Source organism: Halichoerus grypus, chromosome 2 (genome assembly GCF_964656455.1).
Source record: "Halichoerus grypus chromosome 2, mHalGry1.hap1.1, whole genome shotgun sequence".
NCBI classification, from domain to species: Eukaryota; Metazoa; Chordata; class Mammalia; order Carnivora; family Phocidae; genus Halichoerus; species Halichoerus grypus.
The window spans coordinates 175,403,275-175,422,708 of NC_135713.1; the positions used below are offsets into that span (position 1 = coordinate 175,403,275).

Consider the following 19,434-nt stretch of genomic DNA (forward strand, 5'->3'; position numbering starts at 1 on the left):
TTTAAAACTAAAATAATTATACAAGATTCAAAAGACTCTCAAAATACTAATATAAATACAGCATGTATCTGTTTCGTTTTAGTTGTTCCTACAACCCTTCATTTTGAGAACTGTTCTTTCGCAGCTGTTCATCTGTTAATTAAGGGACATCACCACTCTCACACCATAGACTCAGAACCCAGGCTTGTCAGTTAAAGTATTCCATCCCTCTGTGGTCACAGGTTCAAGAATGGAGATGAGATTCAAGGTAGGCCAATCAGAGAAATTTGGGTGCTGAATATAAGATTATGTTCTTTTTTCCAGGTTAGGTGGCTGCTTGTGGTTATCTTTGTTCCCACTGGAAAGAAACTGCCTGAGAATAAAGCCATCACACTGAAGTCAGCCAAGTATTTTTTCTTAAGCTCTACTGAAGCTGGGTTTCTGTCACTTGCAACTGAAAGAGTCCTGGCTTCTACAAAGTAATGTTACAAAGCAACTGCCAGTGAGTTATTCTGAGGAAAAAATATACAGAGAGTTGACAATGACTGAAAAAGAATCATGGAAGAATACGAAATATATTGGGGTTTAAAAGATGAATAGAGGGTTGCCTGGGTGGCTTAGTTAAGCGTCCAACTCTTCATTTCAGCTCAGATCATGATCCCAGGGTTGTGAGATCAAGCCCCACGTCAGGCTCCCCACAGGGCATGGAGCCTGCTTAAGATTCTCTCTCTCTCTCCCTCTGCCCTCCCCCCAAAATAAATAAATAAAAGGTGAGTAGAATTTGGATTTGGATAGCAAAGGGAGTCGGGGCATTTCAATATAGGCATCATCAGAAGCAGAGATACAGTTAAGAACAAGATATCCTCAGGGGACTATGAGGTAATTCTTGAAGGGTCCAAGTTGGGAGTTTGTAGCAGAGATGTCCAAAAAGGTAGATTCAAGCCAGACTATTGAGCATCTTGAGAGTAAGCTTAAGAGACATGGACTTTAATCGACAGATGAATTGATAAAGAAGATGTGGTATATATATACACAATGGAATACTACTCAGCCATCAAAAAAAATGAAATCTTGCCATTTGCAATGACATGGATGGAACTAGAGAGTATTATACTAAGCAAAATAAGCCAATCAGAAAAAGACAATTATGATCATATGATCTCACTCATATGTGGAATTTAAGAGACCAAACAGAGGATCATGTGGGAAGGGAGGGAAGAATAAAAGAAGACGAAGTCAGAGAGGGTGACAAACCATAAGAGACTCAGTCATAGGAAACAAACAGGGTTGCTGGAGGGGAGGGGAGTGGGACGGATGGGGTAACTGGGTGATGGACATTAAGGATAGCACATTAAGGATAGCATGTGATGTAATGAGCACTGGGTTTTATATAAGACCGATGATTCGCTGAACCCTACCTCTGAAATTAATAATACACTATGTTAATTAATTGAATTTAAATTTTAAAAAATTTTAAAAATTAAATAAAATAAAAAAGAAATATGGATTTTATCCCATGAGCCAAGAGTGCAATAGATTTTGAAGCAGAAGAAAGCTGTAATAAAAATAATATTAGGAAGACTGACCTGGCATTAATATGTACAGTGGCTCAAATGAAAGGGGCCTTGCTAAGAGGCAACCAAATAAGAGGTAGGACAGTAGAAAGAGTAAACATAATAATGCCTACTAATTTTAAGATTAAATAGAAAGCTAATGAGAGTTGTGCAGTAAGATCTAAAGAGAGGAATAACAGGTGAATATACCAAGTTATTCGCTTTTTTTTTTTTAAGTAAGCTCCACACCCAGTGGGGAGCCCAAAATGGAGCCCAAAGTCATAACCCTGAGATCAAGACCTGAGCGGAGATCAAGAGTCGGACGACTAACCGAATGAGCCACCCAGGCTCCCCCAAGTTATTCACTTTTTCTCTTATGCTGTAACAACTGGATGGTTTTAAGACGAACCATGCAAATAAACACAAATGCTATATCCAAACTTCCTTTCTCAAAAGCTCACAAAGCATAATTTACATAGTATACATATTCTCCCCACAGAGTTCTTCAAACTATAGATTCTTCAGATGAATGTTTTAAAATAATTCTGACCATTCATAAGTAGAAGGAGTGATACTTATTACTAGGTCTCAACTGGGGGTAATTTTGCACCCCCAGGTTATATTTGGCAATGTCTGGAGACATTTTTGATTGTGACAGCTGTTAAGGGTGCTACTGGTGTCTAGTGGATAAAACCAGAGATGCTGCTCAGCATCCTACAGTACACAAGATAAATCACCACAACAAAGAATCGTCAAGCCCAAAATGTCATTATTATAGGCTGAAAAAACCCCATCAAAATCCCACTCAGTACTAGGTCCTTAAAAGTATTAATTACCTTGGACATTAAGGTGATAAGATCTAAAATTCAGTTTTTAATACACCTCAGTATATGTTTTCAGTACTCTAATCTTATACATTTACATAAATTAAATATAAAGCAAAAAATAAAGTAAAAAGTAAAACATCTAAAAGCTTTCACATTGATCATTTACATTCCAATAAGTAGGAGAAAAGTTCTAATTTTCACATAGTTACTCACACTTTCCCTTATTTGTGCATCTAGAAGATAGTTGTAAGGACAAAATATTATGTGAGCATCTTCTATTAGTTCTCGTGCTGTGTAATATGGACATGCCTTTAGTTTCTTCCCCAAGCTGACAAGTTCTTCTATATCCCAGGCTTTGCACATTCCTTGAAGAGTCTGTAATGTGTGTTGATCACTAATTTTATGTACACCATGATAAAAATAGCAGGATTTGCCCTAAAAACAAACATGCGTTACTGAAATGTGAATCAACAAAGGAATAAAACAAGTTTATCTCAGAATTTTCAGAACATCATTAAAACCACAAGGCAAAGATTTTACAGGAGAGAAATTATACCATAACCATAATCACAACCATTTTAAAGAAACTCTATTAGTTGACTCAGTATAGCTCTAGATACTCTAAATTAACCTGAAAAAAATGTTTTGAATTATGTTTGCTGTGGATTGTTCTGATTAAAGTGATATTAGGCAAAAATATTTCTTGAAGGATACACAAGAACAATGGTATCACTGGTTGCTTTCAAAGATAACTAAGTGACTTGGGGACAGGAGTGAGAGAGATTTTGCTCTATAAACACTTCTGTACATTTTCAGTTTGAGCCATGAGACAGTATTACTTAATCAAATATAAAGAAGTAAAACGAAAGGAAGAAAGGAGAAAGGGAGAAAGGTATGTCTTAGGGGAAAAAAATAGAAGAGTGTTCACTATAAAATATCTGGAAGATACAACGGAGTACCAAAAATCCCACTAAATTATCTATAATTCTATCACAGAAAGAATGTACTAGTAACATTTTGATGTATTTCATTTACACTTCTTCTATACATATGTACATATGGATACATCTCTAAAATGTGACCCAACATTAAAATGAGAACATGATTATTAACTGTTAAATCTCATCTTCACAAAAAACACATTCTTCCATATCTAAAATAATTTTTTAGAATTATTTCTAGGGCTAGTTAAGATTAGTTTTTCTTATTTGAAACAAAAATTAACTTTTAGCAGATAAGTGCATTGCTTTTCCAGTATAGGAGTACTATCGTAAAAGAAACAGTGAACAAAAACACATGTGCCTTTGGATCAAGCCAAAAAATCGGAAAGTTTAGACTTTAAGGGCACTTAGAATGACACTCCTGCGCAGGCTGATAGCAAAACTAGAATGGCTCATCCATTTTAGCTGTGTAACACAACCCTGAGGGGAGTCTGTCAATTGAAGTGTTATCACACATTTAAACTCTTTTTCACTCAAACTGTCAGTTATCTATTTATCATTTCGCTTTGGTAATTCAGCCACAGTAAACATAGACACCTATAGTGACTTTGTAATTGGCCATCATTACAATACCAAATTACCCTAAGGACTTGAGAACAAGAAAAAGAATGTTCATGTATGGCTATGAGCTAAGCATTCTGAGGCAGAATTAGGTCCAGGCAACCAAAAGCAGGTATCTTCAATTATTTATAACCAATGAGAAAGAAATGCATAATATAAAATAATATATTCACATTACATGGTAGAAGGTGATATATCAATTAAATGAAACTCTAGGGTCTATGGCTCATAGCCTTTTGTGTAGAACCAACTCTGTTCGACAAAATACTAGTGGAAAGATAGAACAACTTTCAAAATATATTAATTTACCATTGGTCATTTCATAGACTATCAATTTATGGTTCATGAATAATTTCTGAGTATATTCCAGACTTGTAACTTCAGTTTCAGACTAAACGAATTATTAAACTGTACACAGACTACCAAACTAATACCGCCAAAAAAATTATTATGTTTTTACTAAAGAAGACTTCTCAATTCCACCTTGACCAAATTCATATTATTCAAGATTTCCCTGGAAAACTTCAAAACCACCAACGACATATCTTTAAAGTTAATAATTTAATATAACTTTTTTTGAAAGAGAAGTTTGTACTTATCAGAATTACAAGATAGGATAATCATTATATTTCTCATTCAATTAAAAAGCATTTAAAAATTTACTCAAAGAGAGAGCCTAAATAAACTATCTTCTCATGAAGTTTTAAAATATATAAAATATATTAATTAGATCGAATTAGGCTAAATTATTTAAATACTTTTATCTCCTCCTATGACATCATCCATATTTGACTATTTTTGGTAGCGGGATTTCAAAGAGGTACTAGGAAATTAATTTCAAGGAATTAAATATCCCCAAGCTTTAGAACCAAAACCTATCATTTTAAACTTGAAGAAAGATTTTCTTATGGTAAAATTATTTTTCAAAAAATAGCAATACTAGGGGCACCTGGGTGGCTCAGTGGTTAAGCGTCTGCCTTTGTCTCAGGTCATGATCCCAGGGTCCTGGGATCGAGCCCCACATTGGGCTCCCTGCTCCACGGGAAGCCTGCTTCTCCCTCTCCCACTCCCCCTGCTTGTGTTCCCTCTCTCACTGTCTCTCTCTATGTCAAATAAATAAATAAAATCTTAAAAAAAAAAAATAGCAATACTAGCAATTCATTTGGTTTTCATAAGTTATTTGATTATCACTGGAAATACACATATGAAACAGAAAATGAACATGTAAAAAATTGAGTAAATTGAATCTTTTCAGCCTTATTTTTTTCTCTAAAACAAAATAACTTTACTTACGTTTTTTCCATCCAGCAATTCCATGCACTTTTCTTTTCTGTTGAAGCTACCTACTACTTCAGGATGGACACAAGTATGATCCCTGCTGGAAAGAATAGTCATTGGGACCCCTGAGTACGCTGTCCTCCGGAGCTCTCTAGTAATCTGAGCTATCTGTTTGTGTGTGCGTGTCCCAAAATATATTTTGGGTATCTTGGATTTCCCCCCATGATCCTTCTTAGTGGTATTTGAGGAATCTTGACTGCTTCCTTGTTTAGTAGAACAACAACACCTGGAACAGTGACCAGGGGGCTGTAACAAAGGAAAGAAAAGACAACTTATGCCTGGTTACCACAAAAAATGTTATTAAACCCCTCACAGAATCAGAATCTATAAGTAATAAATCACAACTGTCAAATAAAGAGAAATGTCAAGATATTACATCATCTAAAACTTGCCATTAAAAAAAAAAATACAAATTCCATTTCAAATTGCTTTTCTTGCACTCTTAAAAGTTACAATGTTTCCATATTTGCATGGCTTTCTAACATATCATTACGACTCTCAAATTCTAAATGTTTTAAGAGGTTTTAATTCTAATTATAAAAATAAGACAAAATGGAGGACAATTTTCATTTTTGCTTAGGCTTCAAGTGAACTCGTAATACTACAGTTTAGAGTTGATAGTGCTATTTTTGTTCACAGTGTAGCCCATTCAAATATTCTATACCAACACTTTAAAGAGCATTTTAAATATAGCTTACCAAAAAAATAGAAATATCAAGTTGAATCTAAAATAGCATTAAAAACAAGAAAACTATTCTCTAGCAAAGGGATGCAAATGAATGCAAATTATTAATATTTAATAATGAGGCAGGTTGCTTGTGTGGAACAAATACATCTGAAATTCGATTACCTGTCATGGAATTCAAATCCATCAGTAAAATTTTTCAGGATAGCTTTTTCTGGACAATTTTACTCATAATTCATTTCCACAATTAAAATAATTAGATAAATGTCTCCTAAACGCAACATATGGAACAGCAGGAATATAGTCTGTTATTTACCTGATTTTTCTCTTCTGTTTCCAAACTCAAAAATAAAATAAAAAGTTCATTGCTATATATTAGAACCATGAGTTCTTAATAACTATTCCCTCCTCAACCTCAATTACTATACAAATGAGACAAAATGCAGCCTCATTTAAGAGAAATCCCGTGAAATCGTTAGTTTATAGAAGTGGTCACTGATGGGGAAAAAAAGCTAAATAGCACAGTAGCTTAAGAGAATTTGTTCAATAGAACAAATACACCTTTTAACTGAAGTTTTTTTTTTTTTTAATTATAATCAGTAAGAATAGCCTTCATAAACAAATGCTAAGTCATAGCACGTTACACCACAATACTGGGGATCAAGCTGTCTTTTAGCCTCAACTCAGTGGAAAAGCAAGTTCAAATTACTCCCAGTCTCGCTCAACCTTGTCCTCCATTAAATATTACAATACATGATAGAATGGATGTAAATGTGACCCTTCTGGAGCTGTCACTCACTGGGATAAAAGGTTCACTGATGTGCCAAATAAACAGTCAGTCAAAGCAGATAAAGTTACAGCCATGCTGGAATTGTTACATTCCCCTCTCAGGTTGCCAGTAGCAGCAGATTTCATTACAGAGTGCTGCCACATTAAATAGCCAGTTCCAAATATCCTGCCTTCTATATTGAATAATTACTTATTCACTGAAAGGATAAAAAGAAGAGTTATGAATGGGGCTCTTGTCAACAGTGAGGCGGAAACAGCTGACATGTGGTTTATGTTACATATGTTGCAATATCTAAGAATTTATGGTCACACAGAAAATGGAATGCAAATTATATCATGGTATTTCTGACTGAATTCTGTTTTGGCCTTTGCAATGATCACATTAATTAATTAACCTGGTAAATGAATTAAGATAACTCTAGGTAGCAGAATTAGTTTACTTTTCTGTACCTTTAATCTTTTCACTCATTATACTATTTCTCTTCCTTTGATACAATAAATTAAATACTGAATATTAAATTGAATACTGAAATGCTATATACCATATGGCTATATTATATCCAAGCATAAAAGTAATCCAATAAAGTGGTCTTCTCTCAAGGTTTAGAAAACCTCCTTTTTGATGAAACACTTTCAACATCAATTTCAGTTAAAGCTTTATCACCTACACCTTTTAATTCCACTTTTTTCTAACCAAAAGTCCAAACAATATTGAAATAAAAATAAGTCAACCACCTATGACAAATAATTTAATATATAACTTAAAGACCTTTATACATATATATCTCCCATATTTTTTCAAATAAAAAGGGATGCTATTATATAGTTTTATAACTTGCTGTTTTGTATTAAAACTTTTTACTTTTTAAAAGGGATGAATTTGGCATTAATAATTTTAAAAAAGGATCTCCCTATCTTAAAATGTTATGATAGTAGCTGTAACTAACAAAAATAAAAGATTGAGAACTAGTTTCAGAAAACTTTTCCCAGGCGCCTGGGTGGCTCAGTTGGTTAAGCGACTGCCTTCGGCTCAGGTCATGATCCTGGAGTCCCTGGATCGAGTCCCACATCAGGCTCCTTGCTCGGCAGGGAGTCTGCTTCTCCCTCTGACCCTACCCCCTCTTGTGCTCTCTCTCTCAGTCTCTCTCTCTCTCTCTCAAATAAATAAATAAAATAAAATCTTTAAAAAAAAAAGAAAGAAAAGAAAACTTTTCCCATTAGAGCAGCTTTATTTAGGTACCTTAAATCTGTTTTTCACTCCATAACTGATAGAATTATAAACTATAGGTAATTTTATATTAAACATATTTTTGTTATGTTTTATAGTGGTCTGAAGTAATTATATCATCTATGAATTTGAGGCTGACTCAAGAATATGGTTTTTCAGTAGGTGGCTGAGCAAGTATTATAGAAGATGGAAATTAAGAAAGAAAGCTGATTCTTTTTCCTTTGCAATATTAAAGAAGAATTATTTCTTCAGAAGTGATCTTCTATTGAAGTTTCCATTTAATGGATTTGGTACAATCATATTTAATATAGAAAAAAACTGAATGTGGCAGGAAAACAGAGGCTTCAAAAAGACATTTATTTAGCAACAAAAGAGAATTATTTGTACCAAAATCACCTACTTCCAATTCTGTAAGAAAACTAGAGAAAGAACACTAAAAACAGTCATGGCAGGAAGTCATAATATCCTCCAATCCAATTAATAGGCTAACACTTTATGGCCTCTCTCTGAAAACACTTTGACCTAGCCGTCTTGAAACAATAAATGAACAAAATAAAATAATGTTGTACCTTCCATTAAGTATTTCTCCTGCTAACAAGCTATCAGGTTTGTCTTTCAAAGGGATATTTTCCTTTTGATTTTGACCTTTGAATTTACAGAGACTGCATGAGGAAATGGAGAATAAATTAAAAAGTATTCACTTTCATCCAACGTATCTGAATGTCAAGAAAGATAAAACATATAGGCTCCCCAAAACCTGTAATCTCTAAGACCTGAAAGTGGCTACACTGAGTGGCAGAGCCAAGCCCTTTAAGAGATGGCTGCTTCTCCTATAGAAACTGTCTAGAGTCCTTTTACTTCAACAAAAGACAAGAAGTAACACCAAACCAACCCAAATAACACCAAAATTCCATTATCATTTAAAGAGAAAAAACAAACCAAACAAACAAACAAAAACTATAAGGGCACCTAGCTGGTTCAATCAGTGGAGCATGCGACTCGATCTCAGGGTCATGAGTTCAAGCTCCACGTTGGGCATGGAGCCTACATACATAAGGAGAAACACAAGAGATGCATGTGGGCGTGACACTATATTCTTTCCATATGTAGGAGTCAATTGTTTAAAATACATTTCACATCTACAATAGTCAAACTGTTCTTAGAAGGTCAGCAACCAAGGATTTTAGAAAATTCTCTTCATGTCTAACAATTTCTATCTATTCTCCCTCTTGTCCTATGATATAGAAATATATATCTAAATTTTTGAAAGAAGGAAGAAAGATTATAAGATTTGATCTTGAAAGAAAGACCAAATTCTGAGTCCTTGTCACTATTCCTTTCAGAAAGTTGTAAGTTCAAGTAGAATAAGATACAATGTCAAGGTCTAAAGTTTCATAGTTTTCTCCAACCTTTCCCCACAAAAACAACATAAAAATTTCTATGCCTAGGGGTGCCTGGATGGCTCAGTCAGTTAAGAGTCTGCCTTCTGGTCGGGTCATGATCCTGGAGTCCGGAAATCGAGCCCTGCATCGAGCCCTGCCATCAGGCTCCCTGCTCAGCAGGGAGTCTGCTTCTCCCTGTGCCCCTCACCCCACATGCGCTCTCTCTCTTTCTCACTCACTCGCTCACTCTCTCAAATAAATAAAATCTTAAAAAAATACATTAAAAAAATTACTATGCCTAAATAGTTGAAAAATAAAAATGAGCATGGTGACTAAACACATTTAAAAATGGAAAATAACAAAGGATATTGTTGTATTGTCAGAGAAGTTACTTTGCTAAGTCAAAAATCAGGTAACCTTCTAAAAGGAGGCTCTGAATTGAATTATAAACACAGACATAAAAGGGTATATTTATGTGAAAAATAAGTATATAAAAAAGTAAAGAGGAAAAAAGACCAAAAGAAGTTAATTTGTAGGAAATAAAGGGAAAACTAGGTCCATGAAATAATTACATACTTTTCTAAAACTTTCCACATGTGCATGTATTGTCTTTCAACCACACTGCAAATTCCTTGAGGACAGAAACTATGTCTTACGTTTCTTTATATAACTCATTCAGAAACATGGTGTTTTGCATATGACTATAACTTAAATTTTTTTTAATTGAAAGACTGTGACTTATGTCCCCAAGCCAAGTACTGTACATGTACAGCACTGTATTTATCCAACAGATGCATAATTGATGTCCTAATTTGAAGTTCTTCACATATCAAAAAGTTACTTCAAAATAAAAAGGTTAGCTTTTAAAAGAAAAAGTGCAGGGCAATCTGTTATTTTCAAGGCCAAAAAGAAAAATCATCTTGTTATGCTAATATCTGGGCCACTTTATAGTTGTGAGCAACAAACACATATCCTGATATAGTCACTGTTAATTATAGTGATCATTTATTAAGACTGTCCCTGTGCTAAACACTTTATATGTTCTATCTCATTCATTCATTCAAGAAATATTAGAATTTCTAATAGATCAAGCCAAGCAGAAGATAATGACAAGTGTCACCTTATCTCATTGACAATGCTTCACTCTTGTACTACAAAGCAGTTTTTGGAGCTTATCAATACCAGTTTCACTCATGAATTACAGAACTATTTAAAGTTAGTACTCTAAGTGCATTATTTACTGAATGCAATTACAAAATATTCCTAAAGATAAGGTATAAAATTTAGTTCAAAAAACCTATTTTAACTTATTATTAGTTGATATTTAAATCAAATATTTTCTAACAAGATTTACATTATGTTCCTCAAGAAAAAGAAACCGCAAAACTCTCAATTAAGAGACTGTTAAAGCACACATCAACAAACTTTTTCTGTAAAGGGCCAGAAAGTAAATATTTTATGTTTTGTGATAAATAAGGTCTCTGGCCCTATATAGGAAAATATGTTTATGATCCCAATGTGGGGAAGGATTTCTTAAACAATACACCAAAAACACAATGACTGAAAACACAATCTTGTTAAGATGTAAAATGTCTATTTAAAATGGCACTCCCCTTCATTTAAAAAAGAAAAAAAAAAAAAGGGAAAAAGGCAGCAGCACAGACTAAGTGAAGATAGCATATAACCAAAGACCAGTATCTGTAACATATGAAGAATTCCAACAAATCAATTTTAAAAGACAAATCCAATAGATGGCCCAGAACAAGAAAATCACAGAAGAGAAAAGCTGAAAGGCCAATAAACATCAGAAATGTTTATTATATAAACATTACTTCAAAATAAAAATGTTTATTATTATAAACATCAGAAACGAGCATATAATTTAATGCTCAACCTCATTACTAAGTAGGAAAATGCAAATTAAAATCATAATTCAATTCTGTTTCCCATCCATCAGATAGGGTGTTAGAGAAGATATGAAGCAACTCTCACACACTGCTGACCCAAGTAGAAAGTGGCACATCCACTTTGTAGAGGAAACTGTTGATCTAGTGAATCAAAGATACATAGACATTCTGACCCAGCATGACTCTGTAAAGTATACATTATAAAGAAACTCTTGCACATTAAGACAGATACAATAGGGATATTCTTTGCAGCATTGTTTTAATAGTGAGGAAAACAAGCTAAATGTATCAAAAAAAGAATGGATAAATAAATTGTGGGGTTTTTTCTCAATCAATAGAATACTACCCATAATGAAAAAAATAAAAACCAGAGTTGCATGCATCAACATAAACATCAAAAAAACAATGTTGAGCAGAACGAGTGTAACTTAAATAAAATTTTATTCTCCCCATAAAATTCCAAACAAACTGATGATAGGAATAAAACTATAAAACTTTAGGTACAGAATTAGGAACACCCACTGTAGTAGATAATCTTTGGAGCTAATGATTGTAGTGAACAATATATCTGAAAAATGCTAAAAAGTACTTCAAAAGAAACCTAGCATAACAAATACAGTCTATTCTGGTTCTTCCTCAGCTGCTTATGAAAGCAGATAGCTTTCATCTTAATACCTCTTGACCAAAATGTTTCAACCTAATTTATTAGGAAATATGTTCTTAATTTAGGGTCCATGAACTGTTACAGAAGAGAGGGTTTGAGATCACCCAGAAACTACAGACACAATTTTGTGTGCATTTCCAGAAAGTAAGTCCAAACTTTCCTCAGGTGCTCAAGAAGACTGGACTGTGACTTACTGGGTGAGGGCTTTCTTCCAGAATTTATGTCTGATTTTATAATGAAAATCAAATGGAAACAGCATTTTCTTTACAACCAACTTGGCCAGACACATTTGTTCTGTAGAGGAATAAACAAGTTCAGAGTCCAAAGAAGACAATATTACAAAGGTTCCTCCACTGCTTGTAAATTCATTTATCTTTTGTTTGTTAATTACCTAATATTAACATAATTCTAAAACACCTAGTTTATTGCCATTGTTTATTTTTAACTCCATTTTACAGATAAAAAAATAAAATCTAAAAGAGTTCCTCAAGTTGTTATAAATACATGATAACTTTGTGGAAAAGTTGGAATTCATAAACTTAAACCTCAAAACAAAGACTGTTTAACAGGCTCATTTTCATCTACCATTTAATTCGGCAAAAAAGCAAAATATTACCCTTTTTAATTTCAGAATGCCATGCACATAAAAAGCTAGTGGTAAAAAACCAATGAAGGTAGAATTATACTATGATCTTTGAGACACAAAAAAGAGGGTTTATTGTTAATCTTTATCAACCAACTGCTGTTGTCTAAGCCATCCAAACAGGTACTGAATGCCTGTTGTGCAAAATCTCACATAAGCACACACTCTAGTAAGATAGCAAAAGTGACATAACTATACCTTCTCAACTGTTCTTTTTAAAAAATTCAAACAGTAGTACTCTACTGCCAGTTTCATGATTAAACTGCACAAAGCAGCTGTTTATCCACTCACAGCAACCAGCAGGTGAACCTGATTCAATATTTATCACAGGCTTTCACAGATCACTGCTAACCAAGCAAACGTTTTAATTAAGCTGGAACTTGCTTCAAAGAGCTCATTCAAGATGTCAATCAGCAGGTAAGGGATCAGATACAGTGTCAGGTGAGAGTGTGTAATACAAATCCACAACTTTCTTCATCCCATCGCTGTAAATTAGCCTGCTCTAAAGTTCAGACTCTGATTGTAACAGACTGCCAGTCTCCTGGAATGTGTAACTGAAGTCACTCAAATTCTATTGTGAAGGTTGTAAGCAATATGTTAAACTGCAATGGGCTAGCACATTAAGACAGATCCTTTTCACGGTTGTTTTTTGATACCGTAAGTGTTTGTTACCCTACTCTCCACTTACTGTTTACTTTCTTGCCTGGTGTAAATGGGAATTCCTTAACACAGTTGCCCCAGTTTCTGAAAAGTTTATGTTTCAGTAGAATTAATCAAAAAAGATCCAAAGCAGTAAAACTTTTTACCTAAATTTATAACAATTATATTCTATAAAAATTCTCATTTTAAGAATAAACACATGTTAAAAATGACCAAACCTATAAAGCAAAAATTCTCTTGGTTTAACAGCACTTTACACAGAAGTGCCTATAGCAACAAGTCTCAAAGTATAGTAAGTCACACTGGCCAACTTCATGAGACATACCTGGGGTGTTTATAACAAAAAAAAGAAAAGAAAAAATAAATCAAAGAGTATGAGGGGAAAAGGGAAAGCTCTTCCTTACAGAATATCAGCTAAAAATTGTATGTAAACAGAATTTTTAAAATCACCATTTTGCAACTCTCATGTAATTACTGATTCCTGAAAGCTACCTAAATGGATGCTAAAATCATTGAGTGTAAAGTTGTTGGGGAACAAGATATTCATACATCCTCCAAATATCACCCCACAGATTACTTATTAACAGCAAAAGAAAAATGTGCCTTTATCATGGACACCAGTTTAACCAAATGGTCAAATGATACAGTGGTCAAACTGGCATCAATGTACCTCTTGATGTGGTATTAGAAAAATACTTATCTGCTCTTCTTGAACAAAACTACATGATTATGAAATCCAAATAATCAGACATGAATCAAATAGAACCCAGGAATAAAGGAAATGTGGTAAAAGATGTATTATTTGGTTGGTGAAAATTAATCCAACTGCACACTTACGTATTTTTCAAACTTCCTTCAATGAACTTTTTAAAATGAGAAAACAAAGCTATCCTGTGACATCACCTTCTCCTATATAATTGACCAAAATGTTACAAGCAAAACCTACACAAAATAGAGATTTTTGACTCCTTCATGAGCATTAAAAAAAGGATAACTTATTATCAACGTACAAGCCTCTAAAGCAGCAGTACCCGATAGAATTTTCTGTGATGATAGAACGCTTTGTATCTGCACTATTCAGTACACTTGCCACTAACTACTACATGGGGCTAGTGAGTACTTGAAATGTGCTTAGTGCAACTAAGGAACTACATTTTTATTAATTTAAATAGTTACATGTGGCTAGCAGCTACCATATCAATGTAGACTTAAAATACTACAACAGGTTCTAAATTTAATCTGAAAAATAAACTAGTGAGAATAACCAAAAAGTATTTGGAAAGGAAGATAGGCAAGAATGGTATTTTTTTTTATTTTTTTATTGTTATGTTAATCCCCATACATTACATCATTAGTTTTAGATGTAGTGTTCCATGATTCATTGTTTGTGCATAACACCCAGTGCTCCATGCAGAACGTGCCCTCCTCAATACCCATCACCAGGCTAACCCATCCTCCCACCCCCCTCCCCTCTAGAACCCTCAGTTTGTTTTTCAGAGTCCATAGTCTCTTATGGTTCTTCTCCCCCTCCGATTTCCCCCCCTTCATTCTTCCCCTCCTGCTATCTTCTTCTTCTCTTTTTTTTTCCTTAATATATATTGCATTATTTGTTTCAGAGGTACAGATCTGAGATTCAACAGTCTTGCACAATTCACAGCGCTTACCAGAGCACATACCCTCCCCAGTGTCTATCACCCAGTCACCCCATCCCTCCCACCCCACCCCCCACTCCAGCAACCCTCAGTTTGTTTCCTGAGATTAAGAATTCCTCATATCAGTGAGGTCATATGATACATGTCTTTCTCTGTGGAAAGAGCCAAGATGTCCATCGACAGATGAATGGATAAAGAAGATGTGGTATATATATACAATGGAATATTACGCAGCCATCAAAAGGAATGAGATCTTGCCATTTGCAACGACATGGATGGTACTGGAGGGTATTATGCTGAAGAATGGTATTTTTATATATGTAAGAATTTAGTATACATGATAAAGATGTTGTGCTAGGCACCTCTTTAGACATGTGTCCAACCCTATATTCTTTTTTTTCTTTTTTTAGATTTTATTTATTTATTTGAAAGAGAGAGAGGGCAAGCAGGGGGAGGGAGAGGGACAGGCAGACTGCACTGAGTGCACAGCCGAAAGGGGCTACATCTCACAACCCCAGCCGAAATCAAGAGTCAGACACTTAAGAGTCAGACACCTAATCGACTGAGCCACCCAAGTGCCCCAACCCTATATTCTTTTTTTTTTTTAAGATTTTATTTATTTATTTGACAGAGACAGAGATAATGAGAGCAGGAACACAAGCAGCGGGAGTGGGAGAGGGAGAAGCAGGCCTCCCGCCAAGCAGGGAGCCTGATGTGGGACTCGATCCCAGGGCCCTGGGATCATGACCTGAGCTGAAGGTAGACGCTTAACGACTGAGCCACCCAGGCGCCCAGCCAACCCTATATTCTTAAAAGAGTTTATCATCTATAGCCCCTGCTAAAAAGGTGGACCTAATAACACATGACCACACCCAAAATACTCCCATGCATAGCAAGACCGGTAAGATTCATTTTCCAAGAACTTGTATTTGGGGCATTTAGATTAACTATAGAGAGTAGACAAGAACATTTCATAAGACTTCAAGGTTTCCATTCTGAGATGTCATGGTTAATTCATATGACAGAGAAAAAAAATGAGAGAATTCTGCAGAGAGGCAGAGAAGACAAACTTGAGGCCCCGAAGAGAACCTAAAAACTTTTGAGTTCCAATAAGGGCAACTGTATTTCTTGCTTGACCTTATTTTGAATGGGCTTCTACTTCTTCAAAAGAAATCATTCTTTTTATTTTTTTTAAAGATTTTATTTATTTATTATTTGATAGAGAGAGAGGGAACACAAGCAGGGGAGTGGGAGAGGGAGAAGCAGGCCTCCCACCAAGCAGGGAGCCCGATGTGGGGCTCGATCCCAGGACCCCGGGATCATGACCTGAGCCGAAGGCAGATGCTTAACGACTGAGCCACCCAGGCGCCCCTCAAAAGAAATTATTCTTGATTGACGGTTGAAATGATCAAAGTAATAACATGAGACTTTCCCTAAGTTGAAGAAGTCTCTGAGTCTTCAATATAATAAAACCCACTAAATAACTAGCATAGTGAAAGACAATGACTCTCACCTAAATATCCAACCACAGACTATAAACATAAATTATAGAACAGCCACTCCACAAAATGCAATGTAGTCATTAAAAGTGATGCAGAAGAATATTAAGTGACATGCAAACATGATCCTGATCCATTATTATAAAGAAAGATAATTGGGGATGCCTGGGTAACTCAGTCAGTTAAGTGAGTGACTCTTGGTTTCGGCTCAGGTCATGATCTCAGGGTCCTGAGATCAAGCCCCACTTCGGGCTCTGCATTAAGTGGGGAGTATGCTTGAGAATTCTCTCTCTCTCCCTCTTCTTCTGCCCCTCCTCCTACACACACACTCGTGCACTCTCTCTCTCCCTAAATAAATAAATAAATAATCTTTTAAAAAAGAGAGAAATAATTGGACACTATTTGTCTCCTGAAGGATGCAACAGTAAGCATATATCACTTTGTGTTAGTCTTGAAAAACAAAATACAAGGGCAAAATCAAACCTGAATCTAATTCAACCTCTAAATCTAACTACCATTACTAGAAATCTGGGGATAAAGCACTATCTTAAACGATACCATGAAGATAAATTCAAACAAATCCTGAATATAAAAAATCCTACAAGACAAATGATGCAGTTTTTTCAACAAATAAATGGCATCTGTCTTAAAAGAAATGTCATGCAACTTCCTTGTTTAGAATCTGATTTTTAAAAAGCCAATTCTAAAACATTTTTTAAACTATCAAAAACAACTGTTAACAGACTGGGTATTAGACAAACAATTACTGTTAATTTTCTAAACCATAGTAATATTACCTTTAAAATGTCATTGCTATATTTTTAAAAGTCAATAGCTGTTAGAAATAAATGCTAAATTATGCATGGGTAAATATATGTAAAGTCTAATAGTTGCTTTAAAATATTCCAGTCCCTTAGCCCCAAATTGGGTATAGAGATTATTTTTAAAAATAATGTTGCTGGAGTGGTGGGGGGTGGGAGGGATGGGGTGGCTGGGTGATAGACATTGGGGAGGGCATGTGCTATGGTGAGCGCTGTGAATTGTTTAAGACTGTTGAATCACAGACCTGTACCTCTGAAACAAATAATACATTATATGTTTAGAAAAAAAAAAGAAGATAGTAGGAGGGAAAAATGAAGGGGGGGAAATTGGAGGGGGAGACAAACCATGAGAGACTATGGACTCAGAAACAAACTGAGGATTCTAGAGGGGAAGGGGGTAGGGGGATGGGTTAGCCTGGCGATGGGTATTAAAGAGGGACGTATTGAATGGAGCACTGGGTGTTATATGCAAACAATGAATCATGGAACACTACATCAAAAAGTAATGATGTAATGTATGGCGATTAACGTAACATAATAAAATTTTAAAAAATTAAATTAAATTTAAAAAATTAAAATAAATAAATAAATAAATAAATAAATAATTTTTTAAAAAAATAAAAGCAGCCCCTTTTGGGGCCCCTGGCTGGCTCAGTTGGTGGAGCATGCAACTTTTGATCTTGGGGTTGTGAGTTCAAGCCCCATGTTAGATGTAGAGATTACTTAAAAATAAAACTTTAAAAAAAAAAGTTCCAGTTCCTCACTCTTTCCTCTTCTCATCCCTCTCAAAAAAAAAAAAAAAAAAAAGGCAAAGGGTAAATAAAACAAATAGGGGAGGTAAATGGCAAAATATTAATAATTATAAAAGCTGAGTAATGTGCACAAGGAGGTTCATTATATGGTCCTCTGCTTTGTGTATGAAATTTCCTTAATATTTTTAAAGTAAGGAAAATTTACAAATTCTTTTTCTTTTTTTAAGATTTTATTTATTTATTTGAGAGAGAGAGAGAGAGAGAGATAGCAACAGAGAGCATGAGCAGGGGGAGTGGGAGAGGGAGAAGCAGGCTCCAGGCTGAGCAGGGAGCCTGACACGGGGCTCAATCCCAGGACCCTGGAATCATGACCTGAGCCGAAGGCAGACATTTAACTGACTGAGCCACCCAAGTGCCCCTACAAATTCCTTTTTATAAAACACGTACAACATTGATCCTAAAGCAAATCTGGATAAACTTTTTCTAACCAAAAATATGAAGAGATCAAGATCACTGATACATGAATATTGTTAACAATGAATTCTAAATGTAATAGGAAATAGGATTCTTATACGTGTGTATACAAACACACACACACACACACACACACACACACACAACACCAAAAAGCCAAGAACAAAAGGATAATTCAGTGTTAGGATCTATTAATGTAGTTAACATATTAAAAAATAAAATGTGAAAAATCATATTCGTATCCATAGTTTAATATTTATTCTTTTTTTTTTAAGATTTTATTTATTTATTTGACAGAGAGATAGAGAGAGTACAAGTAGGCAGAGAGGCAGGCAGAGGGAGAGGGAGAAGCAGGCTCTCCGCTGAGCAGGGAGCCCGATGCAGGGCTCGATCTCAGGACCCTGGGATCATGACCTGAGCTGAAGGCAGCCACCCAACCCACTGAGCCACCCAGGTGACCCTTAATATTCATTCTTGATGAAAATGCTGAATAAAATGATTCTTCTCAACTATGACAAAAATTATATGTAAAATTAAAATATAATTAAATCTATAATTTACATATAAATATATAACTTGTATAATTTAACATATTTATATATTTACAGATATGACTTACATATACTTTTTAAAACCCACTTTCATGTTTAATGAAGAAACCCTAGAAGCATTCCCATTAATGTCTCAAAGAAGACAATGATGACCATTACTTCCCAATGTACCTGGGACAATCTCAGTTTTTATCTGTTGTTTCAGCTTCATTATTAATAATGCCCCCCACCACCTTGATTCCCAAAAGTGTCCTATTCTGGACAATAAATATGATTCTTCTGTTACTACTATTACACTTAACATTGGAAATATTATATAAAATTGCAAAGGAGATAAAATGATCACTATTTACAGAAAATATGATTATATAGTTGGAAAACCTGAGAAAATTTATTGCAACTATTAAAATAAAAGAATTCATTGATGTGGCTTGGTAAAAAAACACAGTAAATGTAGTTCAGTAAAAA

The 19,434-nt window shown here is 34.7% G+C and overlaps 1 protein-coding gene across 2 annotated transcripts in view; it reads right to left on the reverse strand.

The window, feature by feature from the left end:
* Nucleotides 1–19,434, reverse strand: part of BRIP1 (BRCA1 interacting DNA helicase 1) — a 179,101-nt gene that overhangs the window by 120,488 nt on the left and 39,179 nt on the right. For both annotated transcript variants that reach the window (XM_036081775.2, XM_078064214.1), the window contains 2 exons: nt 5,215–5,505; nt 2,573–2,794 (listed from right to left, as the gene is read on the reverse strand). In XM_036081775.2, coding sequence (XP_035937668.2) covers nt 2,573–2,794; nt 5,215–5,505 — 513 coding nt within the window. The remainder of the gene's footprint in view (nt 1–2,572; nt 2,795–5,214; nt 5,506–19,434) is intronic.